This window comes from Lycorma delicatula, chromosome 1, assembly GCF_047948215.1.
Source record: "Lycorma delicatula isolate Av1 chromosome 1, ASM4794821v1, whole genome shotgun sequence".
NCBI classification, from domain to species: domain Eukaryota; kingdom Metazoa; phylum Arthropoda; class Insecta; order Hemiptera; family Fulgoridae; genus Lycorma; species Lycorma delicatula.
Genome location: NC_134455.1, coordinates 114,871,927 through 114,895,715, shown reverse-complemented (window position 1 = coordinate 114,895,715; position 23,789 = coordinate 114,871,927). Strand labels below are relative to the sequence as shown.

General features: G+C 31.3%; 1 protein-coding gene across 1 annotated transcript in view; it reads right to left on the bottom strand.

The window, feature by feature from the left end:
* Ak2 (Adenylate kinase 2) overlaps window positions 1-22,213 on the bottom strand; it is an 87,875-nt gene extending 65,662 nt beyond the window's left edge. The window contains exon 1 of the mRNA XM_075359583.1: window positions 21,757-22,213. Coding sequence (XP_075215698.1) covers window positions 21,757-21,852 — 96 coding nt within the window. The 5' untranslated portion in view covers window positions 21,853-22,213. The remainder of the gene's footprint in view (window positions 1-21,756) is intronic.
* Between the last annotated feature and the right edge of the window lie 1,576 nt (window positions 22,214-23,789).

Sequence of the window (23,789 nt, the reverse complement as noted above, 5' to 3'; positions counted from 1 at the left end):
GCCACCGCACTTCGTAACGATCTCAATCGGAATTCGATCGGTACTCATCGCATACGTGTCTGTTCTCGGCGGTTGTTGCAATAGCAAAATATATCAAAGTGATTTTTGAAGTTTTAACGAAGTGTTAAACAGTTATTGACTACGGATGTATCAGAGGCAGGTATGTACAACACATTTTACTAATTTTGTAGTAATACATCATAATGTATTATGAAAGATATAATTTTTAAAAAAACTAGTTTTTAATGTTTTTGCCTGACCTTTTCTTTTTAAACTTTAAAGGTTTTATTATACTTCAGGATGTGTCCCGGTCATGATTTATATCTCATAATGTAGAAACAGATATCCTCAAATCATTCTACTTAAAAATGTTTCCAACTTCCAAAGTAATCGCTCTAACTAGTACATATTCAGCAAAATTAAAAAAAAATATATATATATATAAATATATAGCACATAACCTTTTTCTTTGTAGGTCCCTCCGGAGTCAAAATTATGACTCTGAAACACGTTTCTATGACAAAATGAGAAAGCACCACATGTTTTCAGATATGAATTTGCAAACATTCCGTGGCAAAGTGGCAGGCCATCTCCCTTATTTCTGGAGGTTCTGGATACAAGTACCAGTTACGGATGGACTCTTTTCATGCGCTAAAAAAAAAAAATAATTTCGTTATTATCCATCGGTAGCGGTAACAGTGGACTCTGAAACACGTTTCTATGACAAAGTGAGAAAGCACCCGAGTGAATATATAAACAAAAAAATTGGAGCACACTGAATCTTCTTTGTTGGATTCCCAGGATTACACAAAGGACCAACTAACAGAAATGAAGCGCAAATTATTATACACAAAGTCAGAAATAAAACGTAGATGGATCGCTTTACATTATACAGAAGATCTTTTCTTAAAAGAAATGATAGTTGGCTTCATGGGACATTTGAAATACCACAAACGACTCGACCGGGGCGTCTACAGAAGTCTTTTAGTGAAGCCAGTGAACGAAGAAAAATAAAAGCTCTTCGAAATGAAGTGTGCTCTGTAGAGTTAACTGTGGCCACTTTTATGAAGCTACGCTATGAGGGCTAGACGGATGCTTCGAATGTGATAAAAGATTTAACATAATCTCCAACGAGCGCAAAAAACAAAGAAAATCGTTCATTGAAACTTCAAAAATGAGGTAACAAAACCAGCTATTAACATCGTTAGAAGCATTGTTCATGTTCGTTGAAGCTGGGCTATCAAGGAAACGGTATGAAATTATAAGGAACGCCAATTAAAAAATTCTATCCGTGCTCTACAACTTTAGAACAGGCCAAAAAATACTGTTATTCTGTGCAAGAATCATTTAGAATTACAGATTGTGATGAAGTCAATCTTCAAGATCTTTTAAATTACACTGCTTCGAGGCTTTTGCAAATAATATTGAAGAAAGGACCACATTATCTAGTGCACAAGTGAGGATGTGACGAGTGCTAGCAAGCAACATTTTGGCAAAAATTTGAAAACAGATTCAGATGCTAACATTTTTCAAAGTTCATTTGTCCCATTACAAATGTCTTGTAGCGAAGAAAATAAGATAATACGGTGCAATCCATTGCCTTCGTCTCCAAGATTTTGCAGATCCATTCGAATAAGATTTGTAAAAGAAACAGCAGATATCACGAAAGAAGAAAGTAGTTATATAGAAAATAAAATAAGTTCAATGGAAGCAATTTGAATTACACTAACAATACATTTTTGGTAAAACATGTATGATCCTGACAATGGTTGACGTTGAAGTACGCAATGTCGAGACGAACACTAAATCAACGATGAAATGCTACATCTGTAGAGTTTTGTCCAAACGATTTAACAATGACGAAGCAGATAAATGAAGATTCTTTGAAATTCGGGTTATCGAGACTGCATACCAGAATAAGACTATTTGAAGGATTGCTTCATCTTGCGTATAAATTACCGGTAAAAAATTGACAAATAAGAAGTCTAAGTGACAATAAAATCGTTCCACAAAGAAAAATGGAGATACAAGAGGAATTTAAAACAGAATTGGGTTTAACAGTAGATGTTCCTAAAGCAGGATTTGGAAATATCAATTACGAAAACACAAGTAAAAGATTTTTTATGGATTGTGAACTATCAACAGCAATAACTGACATAATTACAGACTAATATATCGTCCAAAAGTAATTTTTGAGGCTGTAAAATAGACACTGATAAATTCAGTCTTTTGTTTGGACATGACGAAATTGTACGTGGAATTATATTCATGGCATCCAATGATACCTACTCTTCATAAAATATTAATCCATGGATCTATCATCATTGAAAATATTTTATATATTTAAAATATTTATATCACACCCATACGAATGATGTCGAAAGAGGCTGCTGAGTCTCGAAACAAACACTTTTGCTCCTACCATCAAGATTTTGCTCGAAAGTTCAGCAGAGAGTTCTGCAAGCTAGACGTTATAAATAGATTGTTGTTTAGCTCAAATTCCGTAATAACAGGCATGCGACCTACTCAGAAAAAAATGAGAAAACCGTTCTTCAAAGAAACTATCCAAATGCTTCTTTCCGCTGAAACAGGGGGGGGGGGGGTCAATTAGATTCATCTGATGATGACGACATTGCAGAAGGGGGACAAGAATCTTCCGATGAATCATGGATGTGATCATAGGATTAATCATTTTTTGTTTGTTATTATTTAATATGTGATAAATTTCATTAATAATTAAAGTACCTATTTGATATTATTTTTAAACCAGTGTGTTTTGCAATACTTTTTAACTAAGAAATAGTTAATTAGCCTGTCCTATGATGTTTTGTATCAACAAATAACATTGGCCAGGCTTTTAATCAAATATCCCTACTATGTTCATCGGTTCCAATCACACTTCACCTCTTTTTTTAAAAATTTAAATATATTGATTTATTAATAATTATTAACCTCCGATTGTAAAATTATTTTTACGATAAATAATAATTCAATAATAACAATAAAAAAAATAATAATAAAAAAATATCATAAATTATTAATGAAATAAAATTTTATGATTTTCATTTAAAAAAATGTATATATGTAATTTAATAGGTGTACAAGGAAATCATGTAGTGTCCACATCAGATTTTTTCTCTTGATCCCAATGTAGTCCCAGTTTCAAATTTGCACAGCTATTTTATAATATAATGATGAAAAAAAAAATATTTTTCATAAAAAAATTGAAGACCTATTTTTTCTGAAATTCAAGGTAATAAAATCAAAAGCTTGAAATAAGGATTTATGTAAAAATCAAACCTTGAAATAAAGATACATGTAAATAAAAGCTTGTTGTGTATCATGTGAAAGAGAAGCATTAAAATAAGTTTAATATTCTGCTTTAATAAATAACAAAGATATGTCGACCTAACATTACTCCTGAATTCAAAATTTGCCATTTTCCAGCAAATTTGAAGGGCTCTAAAACAAAACTGTTAATGATAGAGATCTGAAATTCAGTATTTTCTCATTACTCTATTAACAGTTAATTCATACTTAATTACATGAAAATCCCAGTTGGTTGGGTTAGGAATGGCTATCCGCCTTGATTTGACACGGAACGACCCAAAGGTTTTAACTGAATTGATAAAATATTGATTACAGTATATTAAAATATCTTACATAAAATCTATTAATATATACTAGTGAATGCAACAGTGTTCAATGTAAAAAACTAAGGTTTTCTAGTGGTGAATGCATCTACTCAAATCAGCTGATTTGGAAGTCAAAGTTCCAGCGCTGAAGTCCTAGTAAAGTCAGTTATGTTTACACGGTTTTGAATACTAGATCGTGGATACTGGTGTTCTTTGGTGGTTGGGTTTCAATTAACCAAACATCTTATGAATGGTTGAACTAACACTGTACAAGATTACACTTCATTTACACTCATACATATCATCCTCATTCATCCTATGAAGTATTACCGAAAAGGTAATTACCGGAGGTTAAACAGAAAAGAGAAAGGTACCATAAAAAAAACGTTGAAGGCAACCTGCTGTGAAGCGCAAGTTACTTCTGAAACTGGCATAACCATTTTCAAAAATAAAAAGTATCCCATGCAAAAAAAAGTGAGGAGAGAAATGATTTCTAACTGCATTTTTTAGCAATCCAAGGTAAGCATTTTGGTGGGCATGCCATGCCTAACAAAAAGCAATTGATAAATCCTATAAAAATTGAAAATGTGGTACAAGTAGTAAATTTCTGAACAAAAAATTAAACTCAAGTTTTTTTAAATTAATGAATCACTTACTTAAATTAATAAAAAGTAAATTAAACTGTACATTTTAAATTCTAAACAGAAAGTAATCAAAATAGAAGAGGAGAAATTATGAATTCATTCATTGTGGGGAAAAAACACCATCTTGCAAGGGTAGCATCAAGCTTAAAAAAGGCTCTTAGGAAGTAGAAATAGTATTAAAAATGGTGTCTTAGTTTTATAGAAAAGTAATTTTTTAATCGATAATTAAATATGTATACTCATAATTTCAGTTACCACAAGAAATGTTAATTCTAATCAAATTTCATTTGTAGCACTCCATCAAATCAAAAAATCAAATTTATTCAGTAGCCAAATTCTAGGTTTTTTTTTCAGATAACTCCACAGTTACAATTGAAAGAATCCAGCACTCAATCTAAAAACTGCCTCTTACTACACAAGTAAAAATATACGATTTATAACTAGCAAAATTTGAACTTTCAAATTCATGATGTGTTAAAATCTTTGCACATTAAATGTAAACATGTATATTCTGCATTCAGAGTAATATCTACCCTGTTATAAACAAACTGGTATCATACTGTATAAACAAACTGAAATCATACTATAACTATTACAATTTACATTCAGAGCAACTTTTTCTGAGGCTATCTCAGATATTGAGGTGATTATCTGATACTGATATGCAATAATTAAGGTAATAATAACAGAAACCAAAAGATTGATCACTACTACAATGACAAAGCTTATAATAATTTCCAACTATAAGAGTATTCAGAATAAGTGATGCTAATGCAATATAAGACAAAAATATTGCATGAAAGTTTGTAAGAAAATTTGTAATTTATATTAAATTTAATAAAAAGGAGTTGATGCTACCACTATGGTTTTTCTAAGTTGTAACGTCCTTTGAGAAGTATAAGCTACATCTACTACTTATAATTATAACTTTGTTTTTTCATAAAGGTAGTTCACTTTTGATGTGAATAAAGTGAAAATATAACTAGTTAAGTATAGTTTCAACTTCATTATTTCGGAGTCTGAGGTAGGGCAAACACCACTTTGTCAGTAACATCAGTCAGTTGTCTTTGACATGGCGATGATCATGCATGTATGGGAGAGAAACATATAGAGAAAGAAGAGTTATGAGTAGAGGCAAGGAACTGATGCAATTCAAAACTAAAAGTACTAATTTTCTAACTTCAGCATTTATGCAAAATAGTGATGAAACTTGGGGAAATGCACTAATCCCAAGAAATCATACAGAAATATTTTACATTATACTGTTGATCCTGGATTTCTGAAGGGAGTGGCAGACGATTTTTGACCAGACCCCAATCATCAGTGTAAAAGTATTAACAATGTTACAGATCACTCTTGAAAAAGCTCACAAATGGATTAACATTTTCAGTACAGCACAACAGATGAATAATGCAAAGTTACTGTGGCAAATACACTATCATTTACAAACTGTTGGTGCATTAGATTGCATCCACATAAAAGTATAAAAACCATCAATGTTTGAGGACAAACATATTAATCACATTTTATGGTTGTGCCAGTGTAAATTTTCAGGTGACATGTGATGCAGAGGAAAGATTTATGAGCATTAGCGCTGAGTGACCGGACTCTGTGCATGATTCAAGAATATGGAGAAGATGTGATATTCAGGAAATAATCTCCTGATATTATGGGAGTGCTGTTTGCTAGGCAACTCTGGTTATGGTGTATCTCCATGGCTGATCAAGCCATCAAGACACCTGAAAGCAACATTCAACATTGATTTAACAGCGAACATACTGAAGAAAGTCATAATATAAAAAATGTTTAAGTCAGCTCAAGCAAAGGTTCCCAATCCTTGGTAATTGCGTACATCACTAGAAAGGGTACCAAAACTAACAGTGAGCTATGCTGTGCTTTACAAACAAACATGAAAGTATTTATAACTACCAATAGTCTTCAATAGTGATCAATAATCTTCAGTTTTTCCAGACACCATTCCTGTCTGGGCAGATAAAACTACATCTAGTGTTTGTTTATTTACTTTGATTTGACTTACAGCTATCACTACTATGTAGGTTCTACTATGAAGTTGCTGTGTTTTATTCACTTCAACCAATAATTACAACAGTTATTAAGGGTAAAGAAAAAGAGTTCATTCTGAATTCACATAATTAAATTTGTTGAATTGAAGTATCTACCTGAATCAGGTAGACAGTGGTTTAATATTGCTTTTTAGTGTCAAAATAAAATCATGAAACTGAAACTACGAAGGAATACAGTTTCTTATTTCATCAATAAGAAATTAATTATTTTTACAATTGCAGTTAACATAATAAAATAAATTGTGATAGCTATATATTTTGGCTGTGCTGGGGAAAAACTGGTATATTTATTTATGTTAAGTTTCTAATAATATTCAAAGTAAGATAATTAAAAATTGTGTTTTTTTAATGATTAACTCATCGTAAGCTCAAAGCTTGTGCTGTGAGAATATGAAATGGGATTTCTGTAACATATGAAAATCACTTTGCTCTACTGGGAATCAAACCTGGGACTTCCAGATGAAAGACCAAAATGCTACCACTTTGCCATAGAGAACATATTCCTGATATAGTAATACAACTAAAAAAAAAGAAAAAAGTTAAGGTGTCAAAAATATTTAATAGTCAAACCTTAAGTTCCAGGTATAAATAAATAAATTTTAAACCTTTTCAACTGATAAATAATACTTTTTAACCCAAACAAAACAAATGAAAAAGAAAAGAGAAATAAATGAAATTGTTATGTTTTAATTACTACTACTAACAAATGATCAATTCTGTAGACTTCAACATACCTTTTTTTTACTCTGTTTACCCAACCCCCTGAGCCGAAACCTGCAATTAAGCATAAATACAAGTCTAGGGGGGGTGCCATCACCTCAAACTACCTCAGCAGAACTCTAGTTCCCACCTAGGTAGCCAGGACCCGGTCTTTTGATTAGTCGCCATGCCTCAAATGTACAAGACTAGTAATGAGAGACCTTCAACATACCTTGTATCACTGTTTGGAATAGAATAATTAACGCCATTTATAACATGATAAGATGTATTAACTGTTTACCCAGACAAAGCTATAGCATGTGCTGTATTTTTGTTGTCCTAGAGACAGATAGTCTTAAGGAGTGGTACTTCTACTGCACATATGTTAGCTTGTATTTCAATTATTATTATTAGTATACCAGGTGATTTAAAATGAACTTCACAACTTTAAAAGCATATAAAAATTTATTTAGATAACTTACAGATTCAGTTAAGGTCTCATTTCATAGAAAAACACACATAGTTTGTTACCCAACAATCAGTTTTGGTTTGACATGGCTTCCATTTGTAATGGATCCCACCAGAAGTCAATTTCATAATAATACATCCACCAGAATAATAATACATCCATAATAATACATCCCACCAGAAGTCAATTTCATTTCAGACTCTAACCAGCAAGTTGGGTGTTACCTCTGCAGCCGCAATGTTCATTCAAAATCTTAGCTCAACAAGATCAGCAGACAAAGTTCGTACATAAACCTGATCTTTAATGAAATTTCATAAGTAAAAATCTAGCAGGTTCAAATCTGGGGAGTGAGGTGGTTATGCAATTGGACCTTCACGACCAATCCACTGACCTAGAAATTGAGTATCAAGAAAATCTTGGACTTTTAGGCAGTAGTAACATGGTGTCTTGCCTTGCTGATAGTGATGGCATCCACCTTGGTCATTGTAGTCTAACTGAGGAATTAGACAATTTTTAACCATGTCCACATAAATGATACTATTTATGGCTGCCTCCTGGAAGAAGAATGGGCAGTACAGTCTTTGTTTGCTTAAGTCACAAAAAACACTGACCTTAGGGCTATCAAGAATGTGCTGCAAAGTTTCATGAGGGTTTTTGCTATCCGACATATGGCAGTTATGGGTGTTCACTTTGCCATTAATATAAAATGTTGACTCATAACTAAGAATTACATTGTTTGCAATTCCATCCATCATTTCCACACAAAATTGCAGCCACACAACTTTGGTGTCTTCTGTAACCTGCTGAACCATGGTTAGTTTGTATGGCTTCAATGACAATCATTTACATAATATGTGCCAAACAGTTCTTTGTGGAATGCCAGTCTCACATGATGCATATCAGGTTGATTTGTTCGGACTATGTGCAAATTTTTCTCTGAATTATTCTACAGCAGTTTCAAGGACACTTCGGCATCCTGGTGATTTTGTATGTTCAACAGAACACTCTGTCTCAATTTGCTAAGAGTGAATTGTATGCATACTAGGAGGCTCCCTATCATATGCTCTATGAAAATTATATTGAACTGCAGTTGCTTACAGCAAATCATGATACCAAAAACACACAGCAAGCATGTTGTGCTATGGACCTCAATCGAATCTGTAACTTATCTAAATAAATTTATATATGCTTTTAAAGTTTTTTAGTCCTTTTTGAATCACCTGGTACACCATAGATTACCAAAATTATTGCAATAAATGAAATCTATACTTGTCATTTAAAATTAATTTGTTATACTAACTTATTTTCTAATTTAGATTAAATGACCAGTATTCACAAAATCATTCGAAATTCAGAATTACAATAACATATTCTTTTCATAGTAACAGAACTACAAAATACACTAATGTACTGTATATACATTATACACTATTAATGTTTTTATAATAAATATGGTAATAAAGGTTTCATATAAAAAAGTAGAGTAAAACAAATTTCATTTATATAATACAATTTAACATGTTGTAATAAAAAGATAATAAATACATTTATTACCATATTTATTTGGTGTAATTCATGCCATTTTTTTATCAACTTTTTTATCTAAAATTAGGTGTGTGATTTATGCGAGGAAACCATTTTACATAGGTTTATAATGAAACTAAAATGTAATAATCAGTGAGCAAATGATACTTCATTTGAGGGAATATTCTACTTCTGAATATTTAAAAAATTCAGATGTGTGATTTACATGATTAAATACGGTATACGTTACAATCCATTATTAAAAATTCAAACTTGCTATAGCAAGTTTAAAATTAAATTAAAAATTTTATTTTATTTTTTTATAGATAAATTAAATTAAATTTTTCTACAAAATACAAATTTAGATAAAAAATTTAAAAGTATTTATGAAAGAACTACTTCATAAAACTAAAAATTCTGTTACACTCCTCAATTATGCATGGAAATGTTTAAAACTATCTAAATCTGATTGATGCATCTCTCAAGTATCATTAATGTTCATAGTCTGTTGTTTAGGCTTACCTTCAACTAAGCTAGTAATCACTGATCTGATAAATCAATGATCACTGATAAATCTGGTGTGTCAACTATTTTATCACATTTAAAGTGATAACAACTATGTTGGGAAAGTTGGTGGGACATTTTCTATCATTTATAAACTGCTTCCTTTTAGTTTTGCAACTACTATACACACCAAAATCCTTTTGTAACATTATCAATATGCTAGAGCTTTTAATATTTTTGTATAAAGCAAAACAAAAATGTGACAGACATACATAATAAAACACAATTTACTTAGTTGGCAGGCAGATTTGCATTAAACAAGATAGTACATGTTGACAGTTATCAAATATAATTATACCAATGTAATAATAACATATTTATATTTATGATTTCTAGCACGGGAAAATGAATAATTGCATAAATTTTTGATCACATGATCATTTAATATGTTTTGGGAAAATGGTCCTTAAAAAGTAAATAAACCTGCAAATTTCTTTAATTACCCATTCATAAAATAATTTGAAAAAAATTCTGCACTGTAGTTATGGGTCAAACCATATGGATAATGACATCTGTAACCACAGTTCAGATCTTTTACTATAAACGTTTTTATAAATAATTCAATTACCCTATTACCAATCATTTTCAAATCTCAAAATTCTGTTTGTTGACAAACTCACTTTAGTGCAAATTGGATTCAACACAAAAAATATGTTTGCTAATGATAGAACAGTAAATATCTAAGATATAAAACTGGTTAATGAAAGTTGGTATTGGGGTATTATTATATTAAATAGAAGAAAAATTCACTTTTCAAATCCATTAGAAATTTATGGGCCACTTCGTTTTATACAAGATTATCAAACTCTTAACCACAACTGGAAATTTATTATCATTTTTTGAGTTTTATTGAATCAGAAATGGATTTTATTATTCTATATAAATTAGTTTACTGCTTTTGTTGCAAGTATGTATGGATGCATGTGTATATGATAGCAGGGAGAGGATATAACAATGAGGTCAATGACCAGATACGCTTACCAGTACTGTCCCTCTAATATTCAAAGTACAATTTATATCATGAACTATTGAGAATTTATATACAATTAAATATGATAAATATTCCATAAAATTAAAAAGAATTCTATTATATATGCTTATAAAAAGATTAAATTCAGGATTGTTTAAATAATCCAACTGTTATCAAATCTATTAAAAAATGCAAAATATACTAAAGGCGACTGAGTGATTCAATGGTTAGATTGTCAGCCTGTTGTTTAAGAGGTTCTGAGTTAGATTTCTTGGCTAATGGTGTAGTATATTATCACACAGTTTAATCTTCATTTTATAGCTCAAGTGGAAGCTTCACAACTTTTCTTATAAGGCTATTGTGTAATGTATTTTTTAAAATTTTTGTCTAAAAATAGTATTTGACCAAGGGGATTTGTAAATTTTAGTAAGTATATAGTAATAATAATGATCTTCACTGATGGATTTACTCTGCTTTTATTTTAGTCGGAGAACGGTGCACAAAAAATATATATTTCATCATAACTAACAATTTTACGCAAGTTCTAAATAATTTTGAAAGTAACCTATAAAAAACTGGTAGGCAAAATAATCAATGTGAGATCTTATTTAATTTGTGGCATTCTTCCTTTCAAAATACTTTTTCTCACATTAATCAATCTTAAAAAACTTCCAATATTAACAATTGATGTTGAGGGAAGCCAAAGAGAGGATGTACAACAGGAGACTAAAGACCAGGTAATTATATGATGATGGATATAAATTTGTGAATCTGTTTACTAGTTTTCATAAATTAGGATAAGAAAATAAATCAAGCAAAAACTTTAACATGAAGGTCAACCAACAACAGACTGACAATAAACCTTGTCCAATTTAGTAACCATTCTAACAGTCACAATTGTCATATTTACAGCATCATTAAAAACATGGTATAAATCTTCTTTTCTTATAAGCATAGAATATTTTTTCTCAATTTGTTATGTTATTATGAATTACCTTCCAGCTTTTGTAGTTCCTAAAGAACTTATCAGCTTAAAAGATGTGGAAGCAGATATAAAAATGAGTATATTTTGAAAATGGTTTTCAAGGGCAAACTTGGTTTAGGCTACAGATTATTAAGAAATTAATAATGAAAAATTAAGAGGATTATTTTTTTTTCAAGATCCGATCGATCACGAAATTAAAACCACAGTGAAAAAAAAAAATTTTTATTTGTAACAAGTACTTACATAGTTGCACTATTTCTCTACATAGTCGCCACTATGATTTAGAAATTTGTTGTAGCATGGTACCAACCAACTTTCCAATACCCTCGTCATAGAACGGAGAGTCGCCTGTGTTTTCAGTCATGTTTCTACGCTGGTCTGCAGCTCGATGTCTGTGCCAAAATGTTGTCCTCCTAGCCAGCGTTTCATGAGAGCAAAGAGGTGAAAATCGGATGGAGCCAAGTTCAGGCTGTATGGTGGGTGATCAAACACTTCCCAACGAAAACGCTGCAGGAGTTTTTTTGTTACATCTGCAGTGTGCAGCCAGGAATTGTCATGGAGAAAGACAATGCCTGATGACAACATTCCTCTCCGCTTATTCTGAATTACCCTTTGTAGACGTTGAAGAGTCACGCTTTATGAGGCTGCAGTCTTGCCACGTTCCATGAATTCCACCAAGAGAACTCCATTCCGGTCCCAGAACACAGTAACCATACACTTTCTGTTGGAGAAGGTTTGCTTGAACTTCTTTGGTTTACTGGGAGAATGAGAATGCATCCACTGTTTGGACTGTTCTTTTGTTTCTTCAGTTTCGAAATGGAGCAATGTCTCGTCCCCTGTGACAAATTTATTAAAAAAATCTTCTTCTTCATTGTGGTAGCGCTGGAGAGACGTTAGCGAGGCATCCATTCTCATTGTTTCGTGATGGTCGGACAGCATCTTGGGAACCCATCTCGCATACAGTTTGCGGTACTGAAGTCTTTCACTCACAATGGTGTAGAGAGGTGACCTTGAAGAATCACTCAATACAGAAGTTGTGAACCGACGATTTTTTCGAATTGCTTCATCCACTCGCTCAACGAGATCATCGGTTGACACTCGCTTCCTTCCCTGACCGCCTGCATTACGAACATCTGTACGTCCTGCTTTAAGTTGCTTTTACTGTAAGCTCCTGCACCATTGTCGCACTTTGCTGTCACTCATTGAAGTTTCACCGTACACATTAACTTATTCGTCGGTGAATTTCAGCTGCATTACACCCCTAAGCCTGAAGAAATCGAATTACCGCACGCAATTCACACTTGGCGGGAGATCTATTGTTGTAGACATGTTTACGTGCTAGCTTAGTGTTCAGAACTAAACAAAGTGACGCGGCGTGATTGCAGGCCATACTAGAGACGCTGAGCAACACATATGCGCAAAGGTTCATCCGATTTTTGTGCGGGTTTTTATTTCGCGACCGATCAGACCTTGAAAAAAAAACAACCCTAGTATCTTTAACAATTTACTTTGTCGCCAAATCAAGAAAACAACAAATTGTTATAGTAATGATCTGAATCTCTTAACTATTTTTGAGGGCATTTCTTATCAGATAATCATTCAACTATCCCTACCAATCTATTCATGCTCTGATTTATCATGATTGTTGCATAAAATTACTACTTAGCTGAACATTCTTTTTAATTCAAACACAAGTGAGAAAAAGTATTTGTTTTTGAACTGAGCACTTCAGTAACAGGGTCATTTGAAATGTCCCAAAAACATATAAGCTGGTTGCTTGACAAATTAAAAAAAAACTGAAACTTAACCATTTGTTTCCTACATGTTTCAGGACCTTAAATCTATTTTTTTAAATTTCTTATTTAAGCAGTTTACCTGTGGTGGCCATTTTTGTTACGGTCACACACCTATTTTTGTGATTGTAAGGGTTTACAAAAAAAAACCATAACTATAAAACTATTGGTCCTGGAAGGATGAAACAAAAAGCAATTTAATATTATTCTCTCAAGGTAAAAGAATGGTCCAGTGGTTTATTTACCTATCTCTCATCTTTCTATGAGAAAATTACCAATAAAGATGAACATGAAAAACTGTGAAATTTCACTTTTGGTGCTTTTTTTCACGAGGCAGGGATGGCATACACAGTTTGAATTATTTTTTTATACGTAGCTATATGTTAGCAGTTTTACCATAAATAATAATAATGGTAATATACTTGTCCCTAAATTTTTATGAAATTTTGAAAACTAATTTTTTTTTAAGAATTCAAATTTTTGTTTCAAATAACTCTGATGGGGCTGATGATATAAATCTCAAATTTGTACAACTTGCAGTGTTTTTGCAGATGGTTATGGTAAATAAAAATGTTTCTTGTGTATTGCACTAATAAAAAAGTTATAACCTCTCAAAAATCATGAAAAACTTGTTAAAAGTGATACCATTTTGACTAGCTAAATAAGTGCTCCAAGGAGGTTTCTTGTCTTCTTTGCACTTTACATTTTTTATATTTAGCCCCTTTGTTGAATTTGACATTTTCAACATTTTTAAAACAGTTTTTTTTTAAATTATTAGCATAATTGAATGATAACTTAACCAATACCAGTAACCTAATATAATTTTGATTCAAAAATGCTTGTAAAAAATTACCCAAACTGAAATTTCAATGAGTAGCCTACATCTTTTTTCATGAATTAATTTTTATTTTTATACGGATTAGTTTTGTAAACACTATCGAAGTAAAAATAAACTGTAGCAAAATTTAAATTAATTTTTCAATAAAATAGCCTGTTTTTGTAGCAATGAAATTTTATTATTTCGTAAGTTTAACCAACAGCTTTGATACCTCTTCTAATAATTCTCTTGAAATTGTGTGAGAATGACCCGTCACTGTAAATAATTCAAGTGATGTCAACTTTCTCGGGATTTTGCAGATCGGTACCCACAATTGCCTTGTTGAGAGTTTTGAAATGATGAGGTCCAGCTGGGTGAAAAAATGAACCTGCACAATGTCATTTTTGAGGCTAACCCACTTCTCCTATCAACCATTGATCGTCAAACACACATGCAATAGTCTTTTTCCTTAAGTGAAAGTGGTACAATACTTGATACTTGAAACAGGATGGTCTTCATAGTCCTTGGAGTCTGAAGTAAAGTAACATCTTACAATGCCTTCTGAACATACTTGTGGTAGCTTCTAGTACCAACAACTCTTTCACAGCAGTCAAAATGGTTTTTTAGAGTTTCTGAAATCTTAGCTATCTCATCTGATTTAATCAAAAAATACTTGATGTCTTTCAGCTTGTGATAACAAAATGAATACATTTCATCAATGTTTAGTATCTGACTGTTTAATGGCCTTTGCAGGCTTGCCTTTACCACCTCTCGTTTTGTTGTTCTTCCCACACCATCACAGGTGTTTTTCCCATGGGATTATCCAAAGAAGTGCCATTCGGCTTCAAGGTCAAAGTCTTTTTTGCAACTGCTCAAATTAAGAAAATTCTTTTTAGTTTTATACTGACATGAAGCACCATCAGTAAAAATAGATGATTTTTTTTAATGTTCTGTTTAATTCCTTGATATGGTCTGTTAAAAGTTTCTGAAAGCAATAAAATGTTGCTGTATTGTGCTTCCAAGTGATCACTTAAAATACAAACACTTTTATGTTGTAATACATCATTTTCCTTGAAATAGAACACAAAAGGGTGAACTGTGGCTTGGCTGTTGACCCAATGGAAGTTTTGTTCTCATCTTGAACAAGAAATGAAATGTTTTCTGCAAAGTCTGCCAACACCAAAACATTCTTCTTCACCTAATTCTGATTTTTTCTTCTCGAAAAACTGAGCTTGAGATTTTTACACGAAATGGTGAGTATTCAGCTTTTCCAATTTTTTCACAGATTTGAAAAACTCATCTTTGATCTGAAGAACAGTAATCATCTGTGCCCTAACAGCTGTTAGGGATATTCCATTTTAATTCAACAAATTTTCAAACATTTTATTGTATCATTATTTTTTATTTTTGTGATATTTGGTATATAACTACCCACCTTGTAGAAGCCAAAAAATATTTTTTTATATTTAAAAAAAAATCTTTTCTTGAATAATAAGACTACTTTCTAACTTGCCAACAGGTAAAAACAGCCACTATTATCACTTTTTCCATGAGCTGTAGCATTCTTATTTTACATCATAAAGAGGGTCAAAAAGGAGTTTTTGGAAAGATAAAGATGGAACTTCATCTTAGTGTACTCAAAATCTATTTTGCTACTTAACCAAATCTTGTAATGCTTAATAAAGTTATGTTACAAATTGTTGGTTTTTCAAATTTTGGTCCCAAAATAAATAATGAAGGCCTTAGAGTAACAGCTTTTGCTCTTAGGTACTAGTAACACTTATAAAAAAAAATGGACTGTTACAAAGTTTCCTTCATTAAAAAAATTGGCTGCCAAATCGTAACATTTTGAAAAAGTCTAATTTTTGAGGCCCAAAAACCACATATGGGACAGGTAGCAAAACTCTTTAATTTTTACAGCAGTAAGTACTTTTTATGTACTTTAGGACCATATAAAATTTATTTTGTTACTCGTTGATGAGTAACGAAGCCATAAAAACCGCTAAAAACACCATTCCTTTTAACTGTGAATAATGTATCCAAAAAATTCACAGCATGTATTTTTTCAGATAATAATACAGGTCTACTATGCAAAATAGTTTGATATGTCTATAATGAGATAGCTTATATTCTAGATAGTTTGTTACTTAAAGTATGACTCATACACACAAACTCATGTTTAAACATAAAAGTGAATAGACATCCATGGACATGAATGTTTGTGTAATCCTGAATGTAAACATTGTAGAAGGCTCAGTTACTGTTTTGATTTCAATGTGATACATTGTTATTGTTTCTAGTGTTAATACTGTGGTTAGGTAATGTACACTTGTTTATAAAGTAATTTTATTAGCAGTGAACTTCTTTTTTATGAGATATCTTTTATTTTTAATTTTATTAATTAGAGAATTTTTATTTAATTTTAAAGAAACTGGGTTAAGACAAAGTGAGGTGCAATTGGTAATTTTATAATTTATACTAACTGTATTGTTATTGTAAGAACCCTTGCATTTTATAAAAATGGATTATGGAATGTTCAATTGGCATTCACACTGAAAAAGTATGTCACAAATTGACTTACAATAGATCTTCAGTATTGCATATTTTAGTTTATTGAAGAGCAAATAACACTGATATCTTTAAGAAGTGGATGTACTGAAACAAAAAATATTTGTAGTTTTCATAAAACCAAATGTTTAGATAAATATTTCCATATTAATGGGGAAAGTTGCTCTGACCCATTTAGTTGTCACATTAAACCTGTTAAGAAATCTCTTCGAGAAATACCTTTGACGCTTTCAACAGGCAATCCAAATTTAAAATTAATTCCAGGCAGAGCACTGTGCACAAGATGTTTAAACAAAATACAAAAACCACAAGATAATACAGAACGTGAACTGGAATGTCAAAATATATTTGAGCCTAAATGTTATAGTCGAGTCGGTGAATAAAGCTCGTTCAGCACTTTGCATTTTCCCTGTTAAGGTTAAAAAATTATCGAGCAGCACAAAGTAACCAATTTAAAAAAATAAAGTTACAAAAATGGCCAGGTCAGTTACCAAACGATTCCTTTAATTTAAATATTTCTACAGAAGAAACCAGTTTAGTATCACAAAATTACGCTAATTTGGGTAGGGAATTTGAAAAATTAATTATTAAAATAAAGGATAACATGAAAAGAATTACTTCAAACCAGGAAAAAATTAATATTTTAAGTTTATTACTAAGCAGCTGGAGCAATCAAAAAATCCAAAATGAGTTTAGTTTGAGTCTGTAAATCCAAACAATTAGTTAAAACAAGTGGAATTTTGCCAAAAATCAGCAAAAAGAAACCCAGTCATGTAATTTATGAAAATGTTATTAAATGTGTCCAAGATTTTTACCAAAATGATGAGCACAGCCAAATGATGCCAGGCAAGAAGGATTGTGTCTCTGTAAGACACAATGGTTGGTTTCAAAATTTGCTGATTTAAGACCTAAATTTTGTGTTCCGGCTGGTGAGTCAGATACTCACTCTGTTTATGTGTGTGTCACCCACAAAAATGTGAAACTCACGTTATCTGTTCTAAAAATGAAATTTAATGATAAAATTCTCCTTTCAACCGTGATATTCGATATAGAAAATGAAACAACATGCTGCGACAGTGTGGAAAATGTACAGGCACTAATGAAGTGCTTAGATTACTGCAAGAGAGCTGGAATGATTTTGATTCTGAAATAATGTTCAAACAGTAGGTTTCTGTTGATCATTGACAACTAACTAATCAAATTCTTCCATTTCTAGAGTACTTAGATAAACTTACTGAAAATTTAAATAATCTAAACAGGGATCATTTTGTTGCAAAGAAACAAGCTAATTTCCTCAACATTAAAAAGGAAAACTTGTTGGAGGGTAAATGTGTTGTAATGGAAGACTTCTCTCAAAATTTCCCTTTTGTGATACAGGATGAAGTCCAGTCATATCACTGGTCAAAAACTTAGGCCACAGTACATTCATTTCTCATATATTTTAAAAAAGAAGGAAACTTACAAAGCCAAAGCTACTGTGTGATTAGTGAGTACTTCTTTCTTTTTCCTGTTTAGCCTCCGGTAACTACCGTTTAGATAATTCTTCAGAGGATGAATGAGGATGATATGTATGAGTGTAAATGAAGTGTAGTCTTGTACATTCTCAGTTCGACCATTCCTGAGATGTGTGGTTAATTGAAACCCAACCACCAAAGAACACCGGTATCAACGATCTAGTATTCAAATCCGTGTAAAAATAACTGGCTTTACTAGGACTTGAACGCTGGAACTCTCGACTTCCAAATCAGCTGATTTGGGAAGACGCGTTCACCACTAGACCAACCCGGTGGGTGATTAGTGAGTACTTGGAAGCACAATACTTCACCGTTCTTCTGCTTCCAAAAGCAATATATAAATAAAGTAAAAACACTGTTAACACAAGTTTAAATAAATTAAACTAGGTTGTTGGTAATGAATTTTTGAGCATGCATGTTTGTTTATTTCACAAACATTTATAGCAGTGATTTAGTAAAAATAAGTTGAAAATAATATAAAGGAGAGGAATTACGGGGAGGAATATGTTTTGAGTCAGTAATTTCTTGGAAATGGACATTATGTGCAACATAAGTTGAAGTTGTAATTTATCCCATCCTGATCCATTTTTAGAATCACTATATGGGTTATTGATAGAGAAATACAGGTCCTGCCTTTAGGCCTAGGAGTAGGACAATCATTATCATCACTGTCTGATGAAGAAAAATTGTGGTTGTAAAGTAGGCCTACCCAATTTTCATGTTGAAGGACATTCATCTTTGGGTACATAATTTGATCATTATTAGTATTGTCAGTAAAACATTCACTACTGTTTGATGTTTCATAACCAGAACTCTTGATGTCATCTACATCACTTACAAAATGTCACTAACGTAATCTTCTAACACTCGATGAATTGTATTATCACTCAAAGGGGATCAAGCACACGTCATTTTAATAGAAAAAATTACAGATTACAATAAAATAACTAAATAACACAAAAAAAGCATAAAAAACAATCTAAACAAGCAATACCATACACACAATAAAATCAAGGGCTGAGGTTAACTACGCAACAGTGGATAAACAATGCCATCTGATGAAGAAGTGACAAAGAAAAATAATAATTGTCAAACATTTGATAAATTGAAAAGAATGATACTATTTTGTATTATTTTAGTTGAATATTCATAGGCAAAAATATTTCATGCTGCTATGTTAGCACTTTATCACATTAATTTTAAATTTTCTGATTATTTTTGCAGACGTACAAACAATCAGATGTTGACACTTCTTGCATAAGACAGTGGTGTCTGAAAAATCAGATGTTGGTTCTTTTCCCATAAAACAGTGATTCTGAAAAATCAGATATTGGCATGGAAGGCGTTAACAACAGAAAGGATCAACATAAATTACAAGATGGAAGTGTAAAATAAACCATAAACTAAACTTAATATTTGTCAGTCAGACTTCTCTCTCTCTTTTCTGGTTAGCCTCTGGAACCACTGTATGGTATTACTTCAGAGGATGAAATATGTGAATGAAGTGTAGTCTTGTACAGTCTCAGGTCAACCACTCCTGAAAAATGTGGTCAGTTGGACTTGGTGTCAGCTATTGAAAATGACTGACAGCACTCTTTGTAAAGTGACTGCACGTTGTACACATGACTAGTAGCATAGAACATGTGGTGTAGTCTCTCTCTATAGTGGCTATATTTCTATTTCAATATAAATTTAGTCAAGTGTCCTACAAGTGGTGTTTAGTATTGTCATACCTTGGTGCTTTATCCCTAATCTCTCTTCACAAAAATCTAATCATAAATAACTGTATCCTTAACACAAACCTTTCTCCAGAGAATGGATTAGCATCTTAACAGATCGCCATAACTCACAGAACTAATGGCTAATTAAGTAGAGTACTAATAATGAATTACTGACTTTGACCTTGTACAGGTTACCCACTGTCCAAACCTGCTTTCCAACATTTGGATCTTGTGTTCTTGTCCTAAGCATATCTAATCTGGTATATTAAAGCATGAAAAAAATTGAGCTGATCAAGTAACTGCTCAGAATTATCAAAGTACTATTTAATTATTATATTTTATTGTGATTAATATTTATTATTGAGTAATTGATAATTCTAATAAAAGTACCACCATCGTCATCACTGGATACACCAAGAAATGAGTTACTGTTTTAGTAATCTTAAAAAATACTATAAAACTTACATTGAAATATAAATTAAAACTCAACAAAGAAAAACCTGTGTTAAAGGTACAACTAAAATTTTACAAAGCTTTTAACTTTACTAACCTTATATCTGGAAAAAAAATTATGAACACTTAGAATACATAGAAAACCCACTATAACTAACACACTTTTTTCAAAAATGTTATACTGGATGATACACATACCTCTTTTGGCTAACAAGTATGATGAACTTAATAGAACATAAAACCTAGCACGGGCTAGTGATTTACATTCACAAACAGCATTTTTCATGAAGTACATACAAATAGTTTTAACAATCACAGAAGCTACTGTATTAAAGCCAATGTTCTTACAAAATTGTTAAATTTTCTACTAAGAATGTTTCAATATCATTTTGAAAACCACAAATAAAATAAATCATACAACACACTAAGAAGCACAGCAACCAAGGTGTAAATAAATTCAGCTGAAATGACTGGATAAATACTGCATCAGGTTAATGGAATACAATTCACTCAAACCCCAACAAATATACAGAACAGAATAAACCTTCGTTACTAATTACTTGGAATATCACATGAAAAAGATAATGATATAACTCTAAAGCAGCATATTAATGACATGATCCTAACATCACTAACACTTTGCACTTACAATCCACTTCTGAAAAGAGCTATGCATTAAACAAGAAATCTGAACACTGACAAAACATGCTATTCAACAAACTACAGAGGTTTCTATTGAAATTCAAACTATTAAATCTGAATGAAGGCATAAAAGAACAATTCACAAACGAAACTAAATAATAATAGGGTGAAAATACAAAAAAATTCCAGAATTAGAGATGTTGGAAATTAAGAGTGTTGTTAATAACTCAAATCACATACAATTCCTTTTTTCTTAATCACCATCCCATAAACGACCACTCAAAATAATTTCTCCATAAAACATTAAATGTCAGACAAATAAAATACTTTCGGGCAACTTACAATTAATTTATTAAGCCCACTTATTATTCCGTATTCAAACATTATTTACAAACACAATTTTTCCTATAAGTGTATGAGGGTCCATTCCGTTCAAACACAAAATGAAATTCTAAAAAATATTTATAATAATGATCAGCATAATAACTTCTTAAAAACAACTAAATTATATTGATAGTGATATATTATTGAGCAAGTTTTACGAAGATAATGAGAATAATATTACTGAGTATAATATTACTTTTAATATAAATACAAGGAAACATTTATTTGTAGTAGTCAATTTTATAGCTGCATTATAAAATTATTGGTCACTTTACTAAAATAAAACTCACCTGTGTACCTTTCCCAGAGCCTGGAGGTCCTAGTAAAACAGCATTGATGCCGAGGGGTACCTGTTTTTCTTTGTAAGCAGGTAGTAACGACGGCATGTTTAAAATTCAGGATGCAAAAATTAATAACTTTCCTAATAAATAAATATATTACAGTAAAACAACCAAAGGAAGTTTCTTCTATATGAAGTTTTAAAAAAATGTCTCCTCCAACACACGTAAAGGTTATACCGCCTCCTACTTTCACTCAACTAGATCATGCTCAGTTCAGGCGACGACCGAGTTGTCCGTGTATTCTCATCATAATATATGAATGACGTCAGCAAAACTAGTAAGTTTCCTGATCTCATGACGATTGTTTATATGGTTGGTATTAACTTGTTAAGTTCCTGTTATCATACACTAAGTAAATGAGTAGCAGTTTTGAATCTAAACTTTATTAGACACCAGCTGAAATATTGTTTCATTATTTTTTAACCTTTTGAAATATCAAGAAGATAATCGATATCGATGATAGCCGTACTATCGATAACTGGGAAGAGCCACCTTGGTTTAAATCACATGGATTAGCTAAGCAGGTGGTGGTTTTTGAATCGATTTGAATATACCAATATTGTTGATTAGGGAAATGTTTGATTAGTGGAAAGAAGCAGAAAAATTCAGCATAAGCGAAGGTATACAAATCTAAGAAAGGTAAATTTCAAAACATTAACAAATCAGAAAGCAGAGTAACAAATAAAATTAGAGATTCATTACTATTTATTATGACCTCAGGAATGCATTTACTCACATTTTTTAATGTTGAAATTGAAATGACTGATGAATAAATTAAATTAATGATGCGTTTGATATTTTATAAGATATATCATGAAGAAATACCCATATTTATTTAACACACTGAACAGTTAAAAAACATTTTAGCTAGAGTAATTAAGAATAACTGGAAGAAATAGTATGAACATACTGACAAGATTACTACAACAATATAGGTACAACAAATATGATTATGAGAACAATTTAACTTTATTTTAAATAAATACCATTATCAATTGTAATTTAGAATTTTGTAAGTGAAAATACTTCTTATAATGTTCTAGAATGAACAGTTTTGAATAATTAAAAAATTGTGACTGATCATGACTAAATCATGAATATATAAAAGAAGATTAGTGATTCTTCCTGCAGGTATTTTCAGTCAACAGAAATTTAAATTCGTATAACTCACTCTTCATATAACAATGACTTCAATTTTAATGATAGCCAAATTTCAATGCAATGGTCTTAAATAGTACATCTGTAAAATCAAATATAATATTATGTTGTAGATGAAACATGAGTGTACTGATTAGAAACAATTATTAACTATTGTTGCATTATGTATTGCATATACTATGTAGCAACAGATACAATTTTTCAGTTTCAAAAATTTAGGCCATGTATTCATAAATGTATTGGCATGTACTAGCATTTTGTATGCATTGGCCTCTGTTACAAGCAAACTAAAAGCGCCATTTTCTATGTTTTTGTGGTATGGTAATATATACAAAACAGGTTTCATAAACTTACCGTAGCATATGTAATTGAGTTTTATTGAAAATTATATATTGATGTTGTGATCTAGACCTAATTCCTATTGTACAGCAACTAATAATAGTAGAATCATTCATGAATCATACATGACTAATATGCTATTTATGAATAGTTGTAAACACAACACACAATTCTAAGAATTTAATTTACTTATTTTTAATCTACTCTAATCATTGTGCTGTAAAGAATCATATGGCACACATCACTTGTAATTATGTTATAGAATTGGTTATTATAGAAACATTTATTGTGGTATATATTTTAATTGATGAAGTAAATAGCTATTAGTGATTTATTTTTACCATTTGTTTTGTTGTTTTCATTTAAGGCTTTATCATAAATTCAGTTATTTAAATTTTTAACATTTCAATACAGTTATTTTCTTTGTTCATAGTCATAGTCAGGCAAGGTAAATTGTATTCAAAGTTTACAACTTCTTTTTCCAA